Source organism: Sinocyclocheilus rhinocerous, unplaced genomic scaffold (assembly GCF_001515625.1).
Source record: "Sinocyclocheilus rhinocerous isolate Xijiao unplaced genomic scaffold, SAMN03320098_v1.1 scaffold742, whole genome shotgun sequence".
Lineage (NCBI taxonomy): Eukaryota > Metazoa > Chordata > Actinopteri > Cypriniformes > Cyprinidae > Sinocyclocheilus > Sinocyclocheilus rhinocerous.
In genome coordinates this window covers 1,806,259-1,824,924 of record NW_015641116.1, presented here as the reverse complement: position 1 = coordinate 1,824,924, position 18,666 = coordinate 1,806,259, and the positions used below count along the sequence as shown (strand labels likewise).

Below are 18,666 nucleotides of genomic sequence, written 5' to 3'. Positions count from 1 at the left end.
TTTGCTACTGGCGACCTGGATGAAACGCTTTAAAGCTTAAGTCTATGGAAAACCATTGAAACTTTGAACGGCCATATCTCCGTAACGGCGCGGCGAATCCGCACCAAATTCGGGGGATCCCTTCAGCTCGAGGAGCCCTCTCGAACGCCACCCTCGGAGCGTCGGTAGCCCCCCGGGATCGCTAGATCGGTCGGCGCCGGACCACGAATTTAACCACCCGTAACTCCCGAACACCGGGGGCTATCCACGCGGGGGTGGTCTCATTCGTAAGCGGGCCTCTAGAAGCATGATTCACTTTTGAATATCTCCACATGCTTGTGATCATTTTACAGCTATGAGGACAAACTTTGTGGGCTGTGTGGGGACTACAATGAAGACCCTCAGGATGACTTCCAGACCCCAACTGGTGAAATGGTCCAAAGCCCCAATGACTTTGGCCACAGCTGGAACATAGACCCTGAGTAAGGCACTATGCAAGACATGCTGTTACAACTAAAAGCCTTTTCTCTATTAACTCAGATCATAGAAAACTCACCTCCGATTCTGCCTTCAGGTGTAACAAGCCTGAGGTTGGCCCACCCCCAGGGTGTACAGATGCTGAGCAGGAGTTGTATGAAGGGTCTGCTTACTGTGGTATCATATTGGACAGCAATGGCCCTTTTGCTGCTTGCCATCCAAAAGTCAACCCCAATGTGAGTGAAATCAAATCTGTTAATTTGAAATGCTTTTGAATGCTTAATCATACAACAGATATTTACAGATCTTAACCCTGTGTGTTTAGGGTTTCTTCCAAGACTGCTTGTTTGATGTTTGTGAGCTGGATGGTGCTCATTCTGCATTGTGTGAAGCAATAGAGTCATACGTCAATGAATGTCAGGACCGTGGCGTCACAATTGGACCCTGGAGAAACAGCACCTTCTGTCGTATGTCTGAAAAATACATATTCCTTAACCATAAACTTGGACAAAAAATACAGACACGAATGGCTTGTCCTATTTCTCGTACTGTCAAATAGAGCAAAGTCGCAAAATTATGATTAGCACTAACACACATTCTTCCTCTCCAGCTCTGAAATGCCCAGCCAACAGTCACTTTGAATCATGTGCACCAGTTTGCCAGCCTTCCTGCAATCCAATTCCACCAAGTCAGTGCACCGGGCCCTGTTCTGAAGGATGTGTTTGTGACCCTGGATATATCCTCAGTGCTGGCCAGTGCGTGAAAGAAGACACTTGTGGTTGCAGCTATAATGGACAATATTATAAGGTGAAGAAATTGAATGTGGTATCAATTTGGACAGAAATGGTTTGTTATAGTCGATTAACTAGTATTTTTCATGACTTTCCCTCTCTCCGTGGTTTTAGCCAGGTGAAGAGTTCTTCACTAAGGACTGTGAGCTACTGTGTAAGTGCAACCCCCCATTTGTTACCTGTAATGCTGCTGACTGCCCACCAATGGAACAATGTGGAGTACAGGATGGCGTAATTGGGTGTTTCCCACAAGGTGAGTACTCTGGTTAACTCAGAAAGTGTTTACACATTTAATTTTCAAACATCCATCCATCCAATTTCAGTCATGCAAAAGCAATAATGTCTTTTTAAAATAAATGTCTGACTTAAAATCATACAAGTCCAGTTTTTGCAATGCTGAGCTAACAGATTGCATTTAGATGCAATTATAGCTCGGCTTTGTCCAGCATACATGCATGATAAGACAACAATTGCCATCAGCTTTGTGCACTGGCTCTAAAAGGAAAGATATGATGTGTAATTATTCCTTCTAAATATTAGATTATGTATATTTGGCTGGAACGATGGAGACTGTAGCTTGACTATGCATTACTTTATATAATAGTATTCGATGGTCATAGGATGTTGTATCAATTTCAAACAGGTCATAACATCACAAACTTTTCATTATTTACAAACAGTGTGCAACAGTAAACTATTTAAGTTTACACATTCTAGAGCTTGAAAATAGTTCATCAATCTCTTTTCTCATTCTCCCAGAATCTCAAGACTGTATTATCTCTGGTGATCCTCATTATAACACTTTTGATGGCAAATACTACGCCTACATGGGCACTTGCACCTACACTCTGGCCCGCACCTGCAAAAATAACACTGGTAAGCAATGGCCAAAGCCAACTTTCCACTACCAGCAGTAACATTAGAGTGCTTTGGTCATCAGTAGGTGTTATGAAGCAGCAAACTATTGTACTCTTACTATTGATTAAATGTACATTAAATGTCCCCCAAATTAACTTAAAAAGTGATTTCAAATAAGAATATACATGTACAGCTTTAAAAATAACTTCACTTTCTTCTGTCTTGGGACTGCAGGCCCCTGGTTCTCCATTGAGGGCAAGAATGAGGAGAGAGGCATTTCTGGCGTTTCTTACCTGAGGAAACTCTATGTGACTGTAGATGGCATCACTGTGACAATGATGAAAAACAGGAGAACTCTGGTCAGTATCCACAGCAGCTGCCTTCATTAAACCATCATTGAAGCCATTCTGTAATCTTGATATCAAGAATTGACATTTTTAGTAAATGGCCACAATATATTTTAGTCTCTCTTAGATTAGAATCTCTGGGATTATGTTAATGCACACAATAGTTTTGAGACATTCCTCTTATCTTATATTTTCTCTAAATTGTTCCTAATCTGTTCATAGTAACATTATCCTTATGACAATTTTCTGTTTTCCAAGAATAATCTTGTTTTTAAAGAAAAAAACATAATTAGCCTTCAATCCACCTCTGGTTTCTCTCTTTTCCACACACTCAGGTGAATGGACTCAGGGTGTCTCTCCCTCACTCCCCATCTCCGCTGATTTCGCTGTCTGTTGCTGGACAATATGTAATCCTCACAACTCCGTTCGGCCTGAAGGTGCAGTGGGATGGCAATCATTACGCCAAGATCTCTGTTCCCAGGTAAAGAAAATGTGAAAAACGCCTCACTGGAATATATACACAGTACTGACAGTATTTTGCAGAAAACACTAAGACCCACAATGATTAAGGGTTGTAGATCTTCAGTAAAATCTGCAAAAGAAAAATCAAAAAGCATCTCTGGGGAAATTAATGTCTTTACATTAATATAATTTTGTTTCTCATTTTATCAGTTCCTACTATGACCAGATGTGTGGCCTGTGTGGGGACTATGACGGAAACCCCAATAATGATTTCACTAAGCCAGATGGCTCCCAAACCGACAACTCAAGTCAGTTTGGCGACAGCTGGCAAACTGATGAGGATGAGGATGCAATGTCAGTACCTTTTACTTTTCTTAATTTTATCAACCGCACAACAGGCAGGGCAATATATTTAAGATTAGGTTGACTTCAAATGCTCAGTCATGCCTTAATAATGACGATGTGTTTTCAGGTGCAAGCCTGACCCCGGGCCTCAACCACCCTGCGATCCTGTGCTGGAGGGTGTCGTGTCAAACCCAGAGAACTGTGGGAGAATAACTGACACAAATGGAGCATTTAGGTTAGGACTTACCAAACTATGACATTTTCTGCTAATAAACAATGTTGAATCATTCCATTTGAAATTAATCAGCATGGTTTATAACAAATATGCGTGTTATATTATTCATACCATTTCTAACATGAGAAAGACTATTAGAAAGACTTTTGAAAAACTTTTAAGTGCTTAATAATAGCACACTTTCTCTCATATTTGCTCCTCACAGGGACTGTATAAAGGTGGTGGACCCGTTGCCTTTCTTCCAGAGCTGTGTGTTTGATATGTGCCGTTATCAGGGGCTGCAGCAGGTCCTTTGTGACCAGCTTCAGGCTTACACTGATGCTTGCCTGAGTGCAGGTGCACCTGTCCATCAGTGGAGGGAGCCAGACTTCTGCCGTGAGTCATTCTCTCATTTATAGTATCATACTGCATAAGGTGTAGGGTTTGATAAATGGTTTGATCATATAATATAGCAGCAAAACTTGGCGTCTTACATCCATTCAAGAATCACATTCCCAGTGATAAGCCTGCTTTCAGCTCCCCTTAATGCACAATATAAATTATTGAAGTGAATGAAGAGGTTAGAATAGCAAAGCTACACTTGTGTCAGTTTAGCCTTATTATTTTTTTTATTATTTATGGGGCTTTTATGCCTTTTAATGAGCAACTTTTAGCAACAAATCAACCTTCCTTTAGCAACTTCCCCTGAAAATTAGTTGCCAACACTGGCGGTACTAAACTGCAGTGGAAACGCAAACCGAGCCAAACCGAGCCGTGTCGTGCCGTACTGAGCCGTACCGAGCCGAGTCGTACCACGCAGTGGAAAAGCGCCATAAGGCTGACCCCCCGGGGTACTGGGGCCGAAGACAAGATTATGAAAATGGGACCCCCTGGAGTAAAAATTGTGAAAGTTTTGATTTAAAATATCCAAAGAACCACTGCAAACACAACGAGTAATCTAAAAACATTAATTTCTGACGTTATTCATAATTTTAGCTTTTGTAGTTCACCTAAATAGCAGTTTGACAAATAAATTATTAAAGATAGATGGAAACTGAGTAACTTATAGGTTATGCATTTTCACTCTATTCTTTGGGCCTGTTGTCTAAGTTTGTCATTATTCTTACGAGAAAATGACAAGCACGCCGTCTGTCATCCAAAAGTGCTTTAAACACTACGTACACAGCAAAAGCACCAACTCAAATAGCCAAACAGCAAGCTCTTCCATGACTTACTTTTTGTGTTTCTGTCGAATGTGAGCACATTTGACCAATCTGGGGATAAAATTACTGTGAAAAACGAGGTACTCGCATTCCCAGCAATGCACCGTGGCGTGAATAAATTATGCAAATTATTTGAATTCTTTAATATTTATTGTTTTACAGTTTGCTACTTTATTTGTGCTGTTGTTGTTGTGTTTCACTTTCAGATAGTTTGTAGCTTTCAGTTATTTCTTGTTATGTTGTTATCATTCAGAGCACATATTTTAAAGACTTTTTATGCTTGATTCTCGTTAATGTGATTTATGTGTTTAATGTTTATTTATTAATTAATTAATTAATTTATTTATTTATGTAGCTATAAAAATAATTAATTCGTTTGAGTTAAATGTTTTATTAAGTCCCTACACAAAACAACATGACACTTGTCGCCACCTACTGGACGAAGGAGTCTCTGTACGAATCAATGCATGAATCTTTTGGTAAACAGATTTAAATGAGTCGAGTCACTGTGATAAATCAAAACCCATGCTAGTAGCGTCTATACCACCTATTGCTTAAAACAATGCACAATGCAGGTGTTAATGTTTAAAAATAGGAGAAATGTGCTTGACTTGTGGATTTCTAACATTCATATCAATGTGGCCATATTTAGGTAAATGAGAGCTGGTATCTGGAGGGCTGTACACAGAAGTGTACATGTGAGGGTGGAGGAACTATTCAGTGTTACAACACCAGCTGTCTTCCTACTGAGAGCTGCCAACTTCAAGATGGAGTCTATGTCTGCAAACCACTTGGTAACAAATATAAAACTAGTTTACACAGTTTTAGCATCTTATCAAATACAAACATGCAGTTCTGCACAAACCTGTTGACACGTAGAACTAAACTTTCTGAGTTTTATCTCTCCAATTTTTAACTCTTTCTGTTTTAGGTACAGGCATTTGCTCAGTTTCTGGTGACCCTCATTATAATACCTTTGATGATAAAGTACATCACTTCATGGGTGCCTGTTCCTACACTCTCACTAAGCCCTGTAATGAGACCTCCGGCTTGCCATACTTTTCTGTGGAGACACAGAACGAGCACAGAGACAATAATAAGAAAGTATCTTATGTAAGATCTGTCATCATCAATGTGCAAGACACAACAGTCATTTTGGGCAAGGGTCGCAAAGTTCAGGTAAGGGACATTTCTAAGATTTGTGAAACATAAATAACAGATTACAGGAGATCAAAACAGCAGTCCATCCATGTGCCTACCTTATTTATACATCCTGCAGGTGAATGGAGTTCAGGTCACTGTGCCTGTCACACTTTCAAATGGTATTAAGATCTTCCTAAGTGGCAAATTTGTGGTGCTCGAGACAGACTTCGGATTGCGTGTCCGTTTTGATGGAAACCATCATGCAGATGTCACCTTGCCTTCCTCCTACAGCGGACTGTTATGTGGACTCTGTGGTAAGGACTGCAACTTCAGTTATCTAACTAACTGATGGAGATTCAAAAGCTACTTTATACTGCTACTAACCAAATATTAGTAGTTTGATGTCAGTCATTTTAATAATAATATTTTACAGGAAATTATAATGGTGATCCTAATGATGACAACATCAAGTCAGATGGAATGCCAACAGACAGCACCAATGAGCTTGGAGAAAGCTGGCAGGTGCCCGATGACAGACCAGAGTAAGCGAAAGCATATTTGTGACCCTGGACCACAAAACCAGTCATAAGGGTCTTTTTTTTTTTTTTATTGAGATTTATACACCATCTCAAAGCTGATGGAATAATAATCATAATAATAATAAATAAGAATAAATACCTCAGCGACTTAAGACTGGTTTTGTGGTCCAGGGTCACATTTAATCGTGCACTGCACCAATGATAGTAAGATTTTTGAAGATCATTGAAGCTTTTATCATTCATGCCTGTTCCTATCTCGCACAGTTGTACTCATGGTGGAGGAGACATTGAATGTGATGACAAGATCCAGAATGAAGCAAAGAAACCTACTAGCTGTGGCATGATCACCGACCCCAATGGTGGGACACGCATGCATTCAAACATACATTTTAAAACGTTTTAATGATAAGGTCACTGAAAAAATACATAAAAAGCTTTATCTCAATTAGTAGTTTGTCATATTATTTTTATAGGTGTTTTTATTTTATTTGCCTAATTTTATTTATTTATTTTTTATCCTCATATCATTTCAGATCAGCATATGATAGAGTTTGTTTACACGATGTAATAATTGAATATTCTTTTGGGGCTTAGCGTCACATTTCTTAATTTTTAGTCAACATTTGCATTTGTAAATGTTATTCCACCTTATTTTGTTCTTAATTAATTCATTAGAATAAATCATGTTAGAACGCATGATTATTTGTCTGCTTTGGGCGGTTTGACTACAATCATTGTAATACATTTTGGATTAAATGTTACCAATGACTTGAACATGACTTGAAGAGTAAAGGGTAAATGTACAAGAGGCCTCATTTTACTCTATTCATGACTATATTCCAGCACACCTGTTCATTGCATTGAGCTTCTCAGTTTTATAGAGCTGTTCTATGACACGACACCTGTTTTATGCACCATTAAAGCCTACTTATCATTCTTTTCCCAGGAATCTTCAAGACATGTCATGCAGTGGTACCTCCCGGTCCTTACTTTGAGAACTGTGTGTTTGATCAGTGTGGCACTGGTGGGGCCACAGTGGCACTGTGCCAAGCTATTCAAAGCTATGCTGACCTGTGCGCTCAAGCTGGGGTGCCAATTAACTGGAGGAATAACACCTTCTGCCGTAAGTGTTTGAGCCCTGCAGACATTCTGTAATATGCCCTTAAAACTTGCAATTAACTCTATCCTGGTAACCTTTTTAAGACTCAGCCTTTGTAGTGTGCACGCTTCAGTTAGGGAGTGATCAATGAGTGCTGTTTGTCTTTTTTGTGTTTCTAAATTGGCTGTTTCCCATCCATCCTTCTCTCTTTTCTAACTATTTTCATTCATTTTTTAATTTGTTTTTCATTCATTTCATTTCTCTTCTGACACATTGCAATGGTTCGTTTAACACTACTCCTTTATTTCCATTTCTTCCAGCTATTAAATGTCCGGTTGGTAGTCACTATGAGCCGTGCGGTTCAGCCTGCCCAGCCAGTTGTCAGGACCCTGGATCTGAAGGCATCTGTTCTGAGCCCTGTGTTGAGGGATGTGTGTGTGACCCTGGTTTTGTCCTCAGTGGAGACAAGTGTGTGCCCTTCAGTGAGTGTGGTTGCACTGACAGAGACAACAACTACAGGCCTGTGAGTTCTTGAGAAGACTGAATGAAATTGACTAACTTTTAATTTCTAGTTTAGGCTATGTCCCTTTGTGCATTTCAATTCTTAATGTATATCTGTGTGATTTTCAGGTTGGAGACAGCTGGTTCACAAAAGATGATTGCACAGAGCGCTGTGTTTGTTCACCTTTCAATAAGGTGACATGCGAGGCATGGCAATGTGGTCCCGCTCAGGAATGTAAGGTCAATGAGGGTGAACTGGGCTGTGTGAACACAGGTACATACTCTACATAATCTATCTGTCTGTCTCTGTCTTCTGTCTATCTATATCACTATCCATCTATGTCTTTTTATGTGTCTGTTTATGTATTTATCTGTCTATCTGTCTGACACATGCTAATCCTTCTTTGCAGGAGTGGGCATTTGCCACATTGCTGGTGATCCTCACTACTACACTTTTGATGGCATCATGCACACCTACATGGGTACCTGCACTTATACGCTGGTGGCGATATGCGACACCTCTATGGTGACACCCTTCACCATTGTGGCCAAGAACGAAGAACGCGGCCAACCAGAAGCTTCGTATGTTCGCTCTGTGACCGTCTACCTGCCCACTGCCAACATCACCATCAGCAAGAGTGGAAGAGTACTGGTGAGAGCCCGAGAAGGAAGGAAGGAGAGATGCAGTAGTGGTTTTTGACTAGGCTGCATTTGCATGTCTTCTTCTGATTAGACATCATGAAACAGTGTCATATTGCATAATATCATAGATAAGATTCTAAACAATATGTATTCAGTGATATGATTGTGCTAAATCTCTGGCTTGTACTCATATCTGTCCTCTCCACCGACTAGGTGAATGAACGCAGGATAAAAACCCCCTACGACATCAGTTCAGCCAAGGCGCGGGTGTTCACCAGTGGAGTAAACACCGTACTAGACACTGACTTTGGCCTGATTGTGAAGTTTGATGGAGTGCACCATATTGAAATCACAGTCCCTGGAGACTATTTCAACAAGGTATGAAACTACACAAAAACATAGCTAGAACATAACCCTATACCTGATATTTGTTGTAAATGTAGTCTTTCGATACAAATGTTTGATTAATAAACCAGATAGTTTCTTTTTTTGTCCAGATGCCTGAATTGCAATAAGAAAAGTGAAAGAATTTCCACGAGCAGATTTTGATCAAATCTTCCTTACACATATCACTCACAGCTTTTCCTGTTTTATAGGTGTGTGGAATGTGTGGTAACTACAACGGAGATTCCTCTGATGACAACTTGATGCCTGACGGCAAACCAGCCAAAGATGCCATTGAACTTGGTGACAGCTGGAAGGCAGAGGGAGACAGTGATCCTGGGTGAGTGTTAAATTATTTGGTTCCTCTAAATACCTCTCCATAATTCAGAAATAAACAAACCTAGATAGATAGCAGCATTATAGGTGCACTTATGGTGCTTATGAATCTGAGCCAATCATGGTGAAAAATCAGTACAGTTTCACTTGTCTTCATTCTTCTCTTGTGTTCATCCATGCCTCGCAGATGTCAACCTGATCCACGGCCAGATGACAAACCCAACTGCGACGAGAATGAGGAGGAAATCTACAAGTCACAGTGCGCGGCGTCTATCCTGTCTGATCTCTTCAAGCCCTGTCACTCTCTCATTCCTCCAGAATCTTTCCTGGGGAACTGCGTCTATGACATGTGTGAATATGATGGCATGCAGTCGACTCTGTGCGATAACATTGAAGCTTACGCTCAGGCCTGTCATAGCGCTGGAGTCACGATCAGCTGGAGAAACAGCACCTTCTGTCGTAAGTGAAAGAGGGAAGGAAGGATGAAGAGATGTGCTGAGAATGTAATGCTGAGCTGGGTGACAGGAGGAAGAATAATTTGGCTAGAATTGTAACGATCAAAAGAGCAGAACTTTGATGCTGATAAAATTAAGCATTTATGAGATTCTTCATTGATAACCTCTAGGCTATGCATAAATATTAATGAATTTCTATGCATATTTTGAAAGAAGAAATGGTCTATGAGTATGTCAGAGAATCATTGTCATTCAAATCCAGTGCATCAAACTTCTTTCCTTTGTGTTTTTTTCTTTCCAGCTCTCCCGTGCCCACCAAACAGTCACTATTCTGAGTGCACAGCACCATGTCCTCCTACCTGTGCCGATCTCTTCCCCGTATTCTGCCCATTACCACCCAATAGCTGTGTAGAGGGCTGCCAGTGCAATGGAGGTTTTGTGCTAAGTGATGGCAAGTGTGTTCCCCTCTCAAGCTGTGGATGTGTTGACAGCAATGGAGAGTATCATGATGTGAGTAAAGTTGCTAGAATTCCATGACAGTCGACTGAAATATTGAAATATTAATATAATATTAAAAAAAATTTTTTTTAAGAAATTGATACTTTTATTCAGCTAGGAAACAGCTAAAATGTAAAAAAAAAAAATTATAGTAAAACATTGATAATTTATAATGTTACAAAAGATTTCTATTTCAAATAAATGCTGTTCTTTTGACCCAATATTGATCGAAGAATCCTGAAAAAAGTATAATGAAAAAAGGTATTAAGCAGCACAACTGTTTTCTTTGTTAATAATAAGAAATGTTTCTTGAGCTTATCAGAATGATTTCTGAACGGTCATGTGACAAAGAAAACTGGGGTAATGGCTGCTGAAACATTTAGCTTTGCTTTCACAAGAATTTATCACATTTTTAAATATGCTAAAATAGAAGTTATTGTAAATTGTTATAATATTTCATAGAATTACAAGTTTCACTTTTTTGATCAAATAAATGCAGCCTTGGAGAATATAAGAGACTTCTTTCTAAGATTTAAAAATCTTACCGACCCCAAACTTTTGAACAGTAGTCTGTCTATTAAAGAATTCTGTTCTTCAACTCATTATTGAAATCATTTTCTACGTACATGAATTATGGCAAAAACACGATACTTAAAGAATGTACAGTATTAGAAAAAGGTGCTGTAAAGACGGCCGTGCTTTCATTTTTTGTCACAAAATGTTACAATACTGCCTGGTATAAATTTTAGGTGGGAGATTCGTGGATAACTGACCACTGCGAACAGAGGTGCAGCTGCAGCCTTGGAGGAGTGCTGTCCTGCACGTCCTTTGAATGCAATGACAACTCAATCTGTGATCTTGACAGCAATGGAGACCGTTACTGCAAACCTGAGAGTGAGTTTAGGACAGGTTTACAATGAGAAATACTAAGAATGAGGGGAAATAAAGTCAATTTACTTAATTCAGACAAATTCAAAAATGTGTATTTATTATACATGAATGACCAAAAATTGGCAACAATTTTATCTTAGTAAGGACTACTTCATGTTTCACGTCTCCACGTCTTGAAGTTTTTGGGGTTTAATGACTGCGTCTTGTGGGCATCTAAAGAAATGTAAATGTTTAACCCTTGAAGCAGGTTCAAAGTTAGTCTTAATGTCCACCTCAGGAATGAACTAACTCAAACCTCTTTTACTTCTCATAGAATTCGATGACTGCAATATTGCCGGGGACCCTCACTATCGTACCTTTGACAAATACAATCACCACTACCAGGGAGCATATACCTATGTATTAACTCAGAGCAACAATCTGCCCAGCTCCCTCACCCCTTTCATAGTCCGTGGCAAAAACCAGCGGCAGGGAGGCATCAGCCGGGTGTCGCTCCTGCGTGAGGTCTATGTGGATGTGTACGGCATTACTGTTCGCTTTCAACAGAAGAAGAAAGTGCTGGTGAGAGATTCACGGGACATGTAGTCAATCCTAATAGTTGTATCTAACAGACGTTCAAACTACTACTTCATAAATGACCACGCAATATAGTAAAATGCCAATATCATGGATGTCTTTGCATTTTTTTCTCCATCAGGTCAATGATGAGAAAGTTGGTCTACCGTTCAGTCCTGTACGTGGAGTTAACATAAAAACAAAGTCTCGCTTTGTTATGCTCACAACTGACTTTGGCCTTTCTGTGCGCTTTGATGGCAATGCTCAATCAGGTAGATCAAAACTTAAAATCTACATAATTTGTCAAGGATTTTTTATGCACAGCTTTGCATATTTTTTTAAGTATTTAATAACAAAAACTCTCTCTCTCTTTTTTTCCCTGAAGTGGTGACTCTGCCTAGTGTATACAGATCTCGTGTGCTCGGTCTTTGCGGTAATTATGATGGACGCACCAGTAACGAGTACACAAAACCAGACGGCACAGTTACCCGCAACCTCAATGAGTTTGGAGACAGCTGGAGAGTAACTGACAGACAGGCGGGTCTTCGTACCACATCCCTACCAAAGATGGTGCACCTACACAAGTACGGAAGAATGCTATGCATTATAAATCAACTGGGAAATTCTCATGTACTTCACTCTAACCATATGAACCATATGAAAAATCCTGTCTTCTTTACTATTAGGCGTGAAGTGGAGGCCGATCCAGATTCAGGGTTTGAGACGACGGGCTGCACAGATGCTCTGCTGGATGAGCTGAACGGGAATAAAATGTGTGGGGCTCTCAGTGACCCTGCTGGTCCTTTCACTGCCTGTCATGCTGTGATCGCTCCGAATGACTTCCAAGAGTGAGTAATGTGTGCATGTGTTTGAGGGAGTGTGCACTCTAGGGACAAGTATTTGTTTACTTCCTGAGCTCAGAGAATAACGTAATGCAAAAGTGGGTGTGTGTTGCGCTAACTATGTACAAGAGTGTGTGTATGCGTGTGCGTTTGACTGAGATAAACTTTTGATATGCGGGTGTTGGTACGGATGCACAGTCCTTCATGACCGTGTGTGTGTTTGCATTGCAGGGATTGTGTGTTTGACCTGTGTGCTGAGCAGGGCAATGAAGAGCTGCGCTGTGAAAATTACGCTGTCTACGCTCGGGCTTGCCAAGATCAGGGTGTTGAACTAGGGCAGTGGAGACAAGAGCTGAATTGCGGTATGAAAAATAAAATAATTTACACAATGTAGACTTTATCCGTTCTATAGCAATATAAACACACAAAATGTTTAATTAAAAAATTAAATAAAATAAAAACCCGGTTGAAAATCATAGTTTCCACAAAAATATATAGCAGCACCACTTTCAACATTGATAATAATAAGAAATGTTTCTTGAGCACAAAATCAGCATCCTGCAATGATTTCTCTAGGATCATGTGACACTGAACATTCAGCTTTGCCATCACTGAAAAAGAAAACATGTAAAATATATTATAATAGAAACATTATTTAAAATTGTAATAATATTGCACAATATTTGTGTTTTATTGTATTTGTGACCACATAAATGCAGCCTTGTTGAGCATAAGTTTTTTGTTTAAAAACATTTAAAAAAAAATGAAACCCTAAAACACATTTTTTGAGATGTTAACAGGTTGCACATCAGTGAAAACAACAATAGCACTCATTATGTCTATTATTAAGGGAAAATTGGTTTTGTTTTGTTTTTTTACAATTTTTGGAGCCATTTCGTTCATCCGTTTCAAAAAGCAAAGTTTAATTAATGTCACGAAAAGTGACGTATATGCATTAATTTGGAGAGGTGATTGGCTGCGTTGGCTGGAGAGTACACATCTACGTCATCAGTTTTCTGAGCTTTTCTCAGTATCATTCATGAAAATGTACTCTTATGATCCAGTCACTGCGCTGTATTATGCATGAGGTCGTATTACAGCGGAGAATTTAAAATGTCACGATAGAGCTTGCGCGCTGTCAGTTCACCTCTGCAAACATGACTGTAACAATACGTCTGGTCATGAACGCGATGACACGACGGATTATTGTGATACACAGCAAACAAGAGACTAGTGCTGGGCTGGCACACGTGAAAATGCTATTAGAACTTTTAAAAGTTCTTCTTCATTTTTCATATAGACCAATATCTCTGCTTATATTTGTTTCAAATAATAATTTATCAAAACATATTTGATTTGTTCATGATAGTTGTTAGTAGTCTCTAATGATAAGATTTCTTGAGAGTTGGTTATCATTATTATTATAGTTTTAAAATATATCAAGGTGGCGCCTACCTCCTCTTCACTCCTACTTTTCCTCAGCTTTTTACACGCATATTTCTGGAGTCTTTTTCAAATCTAAGGTGTGAAAGACCAGTGCTAAAACAGGGGGGGTTCATGACACTTTAAACAATTGCAAAAATCAACTTACGCAAAAATAAATAAATAAATATCAAATATAAATGATAGATTGATTGATTGATTGATTGATGTTTCTTCTTTTGTATGTTCTTTCCTGATTGTGTGTGTTTGTGGTTTAGGTCTGCAATGTGGGCCCAACAGCAACTACTCCGTCTGTATGACTCCATGCCCAGCATCCTGCGCAGACCTGGCGGCTCCCTCTGAGTGTGAGCAAATACTGTGTGTGGAGGGATGTATCTGCTCCCCTGGCTTTGTCCTGAGCGACCAAGACTGTGTGCCTTACAGCGAGTGTGGATGCACTTACCTCGATCGCTACTATCTGGTGAGTCTTTTGATGCATGTAAAATACTACAGGTTAAAGGTTATGATGTCAAATAAACTGCACAGGTCTTGATGATCATGTTTCTCTGCACCTTTCCACACGCAGCTGAAGGAGACATTTGTGACAGAAGATTGTTCACAGAGTTGTGAATGTACTACCACTGGTGCTGTGTGTCAAACAAAGGGCTGTGGAGACAATGAGATCTGCACTGTGTACAATACCAAACGCGACTGTTATAAATGTGAGCTATTTCACTCTTTATATTATCACAAGATGTTCTCAAAATATATTTGATAAATATATATTGCATAGCTTTTAGAGTTTTCTAGTCTAGAAACGATACAGAATTGGATATCATGTAGTTACGTTATTATATTACTATGGAAGCCCATTTCTGCCATGCAATAAAAATAATTGTGAATTTGTATATAATTCATTAGAATTGTGAGATATAAACTAAAAATTCTGACTTTTTTTCCTCAGAATTCTGAGTTTACATCTCACAATTCAGTCCATGTTTTTTGTTTTTCTCACAGTTTTCATCAGAATTGTAAGATAAAAACTGAGAATTGTGAGAAAAAGTTTTTTTTTCCAATGGCGAAAACAAGCTTTCATATGTTACAGATGCTTCTGATGAGTAATGCACTGATTTTTAACTTCTTTTGCCCTCTGTCTCTCAGCGAGTCCATGTTTGAGCTCGCCCTGTGAGAATGATGGGACCTGTGTGGAAAAAGCAGATGGTTCTGGTTACACCTGCACTTGCTCTGAAGGTTTTGAGGGCACAAACTGTGAGATCTTAAAAATCCCCTCTGAGGGAGGCCTGGGTAAGTGAATGGGAACAGACTGTATTCATTCCTAATGTAAGATTCTTAATCGAACTAGTATTTGCATGCCTAAAAATGAAACCATATATGCCGGCCATGTGCAATAAAAGTTTTTTCCTGCTTGCTGTTTTATAGATCAAACAGCTATTATCTTGATTGGAGTCCTCGTGCCCCTTGGCATCATCCTCATAGTCACAGCAACTGTTTGCATTTACAAGAAGTGCAGGTAAAGCCCATTTAAAGAATAAAGGCAGATCTAAATACACTGATCTTGCAATAAAGTCAAATCCTTTCCAAGCCAATCCACTTGAAATAAGGTGAATTATTTATAAGGTAAATTAATGATTTTTTATCCCTTTTTACACAGCCGCAAAAAGATAAGTTATGAATCAAGTACATTAGAGTTGAACAAAAAGACAGGTATGTGGTAACTGATTATTATACTTTTTTCTTTCTAAAAAGAAAAAAACAACAACTATGAAATGAGCAATGCGAGTTGTAATTTGAGCTTTTCTAAATTTGTCCACAGATCAACCCTATGAAACTCTAGATGAGGGTAAGAAGCAGGAAACAGACAACAGTGTGCTGAAGGCCACAACATTCTGAAGCTAAACCTCAGTTTTTTGACACTGATTTGCTGACAAGATTTTGATTATATTTATTCACTTTAAATATCTTTGTGAAATATGTGAATTAACAGGCAAAACCTATGTTTATATTTTACTTTAAAAAAAATTTTCAGTAACTTATTTGTAAACATCGTTGTAATTTTTGGTGTTAGCAATGTTATGATTTGGGTAATGAGTGCAATTATCAAATGTGTATGAAAATCAGATTTTTTCTTCTGAAAATATTTTCTGTGCTTTATTTTTTATTATTTTAAATAAATTAACAAAACAATTTATGCCCTAGCTGCTTTTATTTAACTTGTTCAAGTGCAACAATCCAATAACCCACAACATTTTCAAGTGCAAAGCAGCAGTTCATAGGGTTGGAGCTGAACTCTGCAGGACTGCGGCTCTCTAGGACCGAACTTGCCTACCCCTGAGCTATCTAAATGATTGAGTTCCACAAGGACTGTCCTCCAGAAGAGCTTCTTGGTGGGTCTTGGCAATTCAAAAATGGCTGAAAGTCCAAACAAACAATACAAGAGCATTGCCTCAGCTCTGATACCTTTTGTATAACTTCTAACCTCAAGCTATTTATACAGACTGGGAGTAAATCCAATGGTTAAGAGTTGCCAATTAACAATTGTTCTGTGATTTGCCTTGTCAAGAGGCTAAAAAAAAAAGAATCCAAATGTTTTTGAAGTTTTGAGTTTTTGATCCATGCTGTTCAGGAAAACATCAGATCCAGTCACCAGTCCTTTGAACATTCCTCTTTTTTCCTCCAAAAAAACAAGTTACAAAAAAATTAAATAAAGTGCTTACAAAAAAAAAAAAACATGATAGTCCAAATCTTTTTGTTCATAAATGATCTTATCGTGCCAAGCAACTTTTCTTCACAAGTTGTCAATGTAAAATAATTATTAGATAGTCCAAAACAAGAAAACTGACCAAGATGCAAATATGGAAATGACAAGTGAAGTGAATTTAGAATTTTAAAATTAAAATAAGTCACAGTGTTTGTATTAAAACATATTATCTACATCCACAATGCGGTTTTGGATAATTGTTACATTTCCACAGGATAAGAGGTCTGTCTAAATATTATAATCGGACACAATATAAAACCATGTGCAACATTCAACAACAAAGGAAAAGGTTCTTCAGTCCCAAGGATTAATCAGTAGTCCTCACATCTGCACAGAAATGTAAACATTGATAAAATAAATCAATCGTAACCCCATTAAATGGCACAATGGGGTGACGCTTTAAGCCAGTTGATTATTGATTATCACTACAGCCTGAGGGGTTGTACATATCAAGCTCTCTGTTAAAGTCTGATGTTCAGTGTAAATGCATAGAAATCAATACTACTGTATGACCAGCATCTGCCCTGATGCTTACCGGGAATTTGTTCCCAGACATCTAGCGGGAGAGGGGCAAGATAATTATGGAGCAAAAGAAAAATGATCCCACATGTTTTTTGTGAACACACACTCCAGTAGGAATGTGACAGCATATTTCCAAAGCCATGAAGGGAGGAGCAGAAATAAAATGGCATCTGCCAATAACACAAGCTCCACCTTCAGGAACCAGAAGTGACTTGATTTGGTATTGAAAGGTTGTGTGATCACATGGGGAACCTGTATAAGTTTAACAGCTTGATTGACTGGAGTGTTAACATTAAATAACAGTGAAATAATTTGATGAATAAAATAAATACAAATTTAACAACACACATAACTACTGAGTAAGGAGTATCAGTGATATGGAGGACGGCACTACAGTTACACCGCAGGGTACAATTAATCCCAGACCAAAAACATTCCAGTGTGCAGGACTGAAAATTTAAGAAACCTTCTGATTGCTCACAGGCACAACATTGCAAACCATCTTTCAAGTAATTAAGGAAAACAATAAAAGCACTTTTACAAAGAGGAATTAAATATGGGCAGGGAAATGTTGGCAGTACTGACAAATGAAATTTAAAGACATTCAAAAAAAAAATCTATCCAATAGTAAGTAGTAAACAAAGAAAAACACAAATTTGTATGTGACATCTTTTACAATGGATATGACTAGGCCCAGACAGAATCTGCTGAAAGGGTTAGTTCACCTAAAAATGAAAATTATGTCATTAATTACTCACCCTCATGTTGTTTCAAACCCGTAAGACCTTCGTTCATCTTCGGAACACAAATTAAGATATTTTTGATGGAATCTGAGAGCTGTCTGACCCTGCATAGACAGCAACACAACTGAAATGTTCCCAAGTCCAGAAACGTAGCAAGGAGATCTGTAAAATAATCCATGTGACATCAGGGGTTCATCCCCAATTATACGAAGCTACGAGAATACTTTTTGTGCGCAAAAGAAAAAACAAACGACTTTATTCAACAATTCACCCTGTAAACAGCGTATGCTGTTCTGTGTCAGCTGCGTCACACGGATACGCTGTTTCCGTTCAGATCAAATCACAACAACGTAGGAAACAGTTCCGGCGTGATGCAGCTGACACAGAACAGCATACATTGTTTACGTCCAGCTGATATTCTCCAAAATGGCGCTACAGGGTGATGCGGAGGAGACGAATTGTTGAATAAAGTTGTTTTTTTTTCTTTTGCGCACAAAAAGTATTCTCGTAGCTTCGTATAATTGCGGGTGAACCACTGATGTCACATGGATTATCAAAAATATTTTAATTTGTGTTCCGAAGATGAACGAAGGTCTTACGGGTTTGAAACGACACGAGG

The 18,666-nt window shown here is 38.8% G+C and overlaps 1 protein-coding gene across 1 annotated transcript in view; it reads left to right on the top strand.

Annotated features, from left to right (window-relative positions):
• Positions 1–16,109, top strand: part of LOC107754654 (zonadhesin-like) — a 46,166-nt gene extending 30,057 nt beyond the window's left edge. Inside the window, exons 17-53 of the mRNA XM_016571192.1 lie at positions 333–461; positions 554–692; positions 782–923; positions 1,067–1,263; positions 1,362–1,500; positions 2,007–2,123; positions 2,340–2,464; positions 2,788–2,933; positions 3,125–3,268; positions 3,387–3,494; positions 3,700–3,869; positions 4,043–4,053; positions 5,349–5,490; positions 5,628–5,875; positions 5,976–6,153; positions 6,273–6,381; positions 6,643–6,737; positions 7,325–7,501; positions 7,798–8,000; positions 8,108–8,252; positions 8,389–8,630; positions 8,834–8,998; positions 9,217–9,344; positions 9,528–9,799; positions 10,097–10,305; positions 11,043–11,187; positions 11,498–11,745; positions 11,882–12,011; positions 12,125–12,323; positions 12,426–12,587; positions 12,813–12,943; positions 14,282–14,484; positions 14,590–14,725; positions 15,165–15,308; positions 15,444–15,534; positions 15,676–15,728; positions 15,838–16,109. Of these exons, the coding sequence (XP_016426678.1) occupies positions 333–461; positions 554–692; positions 782–923; positions 1,067–1,263; positions 1,362–1,500; positions 2,007–2,123; positions 2,340–2,464; positions 2,788–2,933; positions 3,125–3,268; positions 3,387–3,494; positions 3,700–3,869; positions 4,043–4,053; positions 5,349–5,490; positions 5,628–5,875; positions 5,976–6,153; positions 6,273–6,381; positions 6,643–6,737; positions 7,325–7,501; positions 7,798–8,000; positions 8,108–8,252; positions 8,389–8,630; positions 8,834–8,998; positions 9,217–9,344; positions 9,528–9,799; positions 10,097–10,305; positions 11,043–11,187; positions 11,498–11,745; positions 11,882–12,011; positions 12,125–12,323; positions 12,426–12,587; positions 12,813–12,943; positions 14,282–14,484; positions 14,590–14,725; positions 15,165–15,308; positions 15,444–15,534; positions 15,676–15,728; positions 15,838–15,914 (5,599 nt within the window). The 3' untranslated portion in view covers positions 15,915–16,109. The remainder of the gene's footprint in view (positions 1–332; positions 462–553; positions 693–781; positions 924–1,066; positions 1,264–1,361; positions 1,501–2,006; positions 2,124–2,339; positions 2,465–2,787; positions 2,934–3,124; positions 3,269–3,386; positions 3,495–3,699; positions 3,870–4,042; positions 4,054–5,348; positions 5,491–5,627; positions 5,876–5,975; positions 6,154–6,272; positions 6,382–6,642; positions 6,738–7,324; positions 7,502–7,797; positions 8,001–8,107; positions 8,253–8,388; positions 8,631–8,833; positions 8,999–9,216; positions 9,345–9,527; positions 9,800–10,096; positions 10,306–11,042; positions 11,188–11,497; positions 11,746–11,881; positions 12,012–12,124; positions 12,324–12,425; positions 12,588–12,812; positions 12,944–14,281; positions 14,485–14,589; positions 14,726–15,164; positions 15,309–15,443; positions 15,535–15,675; positions 15,729–15,837) is intronic.
• The last annotated feature ends 2,557 nt before the right edge of the window (positions 16,110–18,666 follow it).